This window comes from Plasmodium reichenowi (genome assembly GCF_001601855.1).
Source record: "Plasmodium reichenowi strain SY57 chromosome Unknown, whole genome shotgun sequence".
Classification (NCBI taxonomy): domain Eukaryota; phylum Apicomplexa; class Aconoidasida; order Haemosporida; family Plasmodiidae; genus Plasmodium; species Plasmodium reichenowi.
In genome coordinates, this window is record NW_017962498.1 from 1 (window position 1) to 300 (window position 300).

The 300-nt window shown below is 29.7% G+C and overlaps 1 pseudogene across 1 annotated transcript; it reads left to right on the plus strand.

Moving 5' to 3' along the window:
- On the plus strand, positions 1 to 300 carry PRSY57_0028600 (erythrocyte membrane protein 1, EMP1; annotated as a pseudogene; the record flags this gene model as incomplete). Its single annotated transcript has 1 exon — positions 1 to 300. A coding segment is annotated over one exon (300 nt), but the record flags the coding sequence as incomplete, so codon positions are not given.

The following is a 300-nucleotide window of genomic DNA, read 5'->3' on the forward strand; positions in this document are numbered from 1 at the left end:
ATCCTACAATGAAACAATTAGATTTGTTCCATAAATGGTTAGATAGACATAGAGATATGTGTGATAAGTGGAAAAACAAGGAGCATATATTACATAAATTGAATAAAGAATGGACTATGGAACATAATAAAGATCTGTTGGATGTACCGTCATCAAGTCATGATGATATTCATAAAATTAATGATGAAACATATAATATCATTAGTACAAAAAATATATATAAAACCAAAAACACTAACCCCCCCTTCGAACAAATCAGATGAACAAATATCCTACCTGGAGGTATTACCACGTATCAAA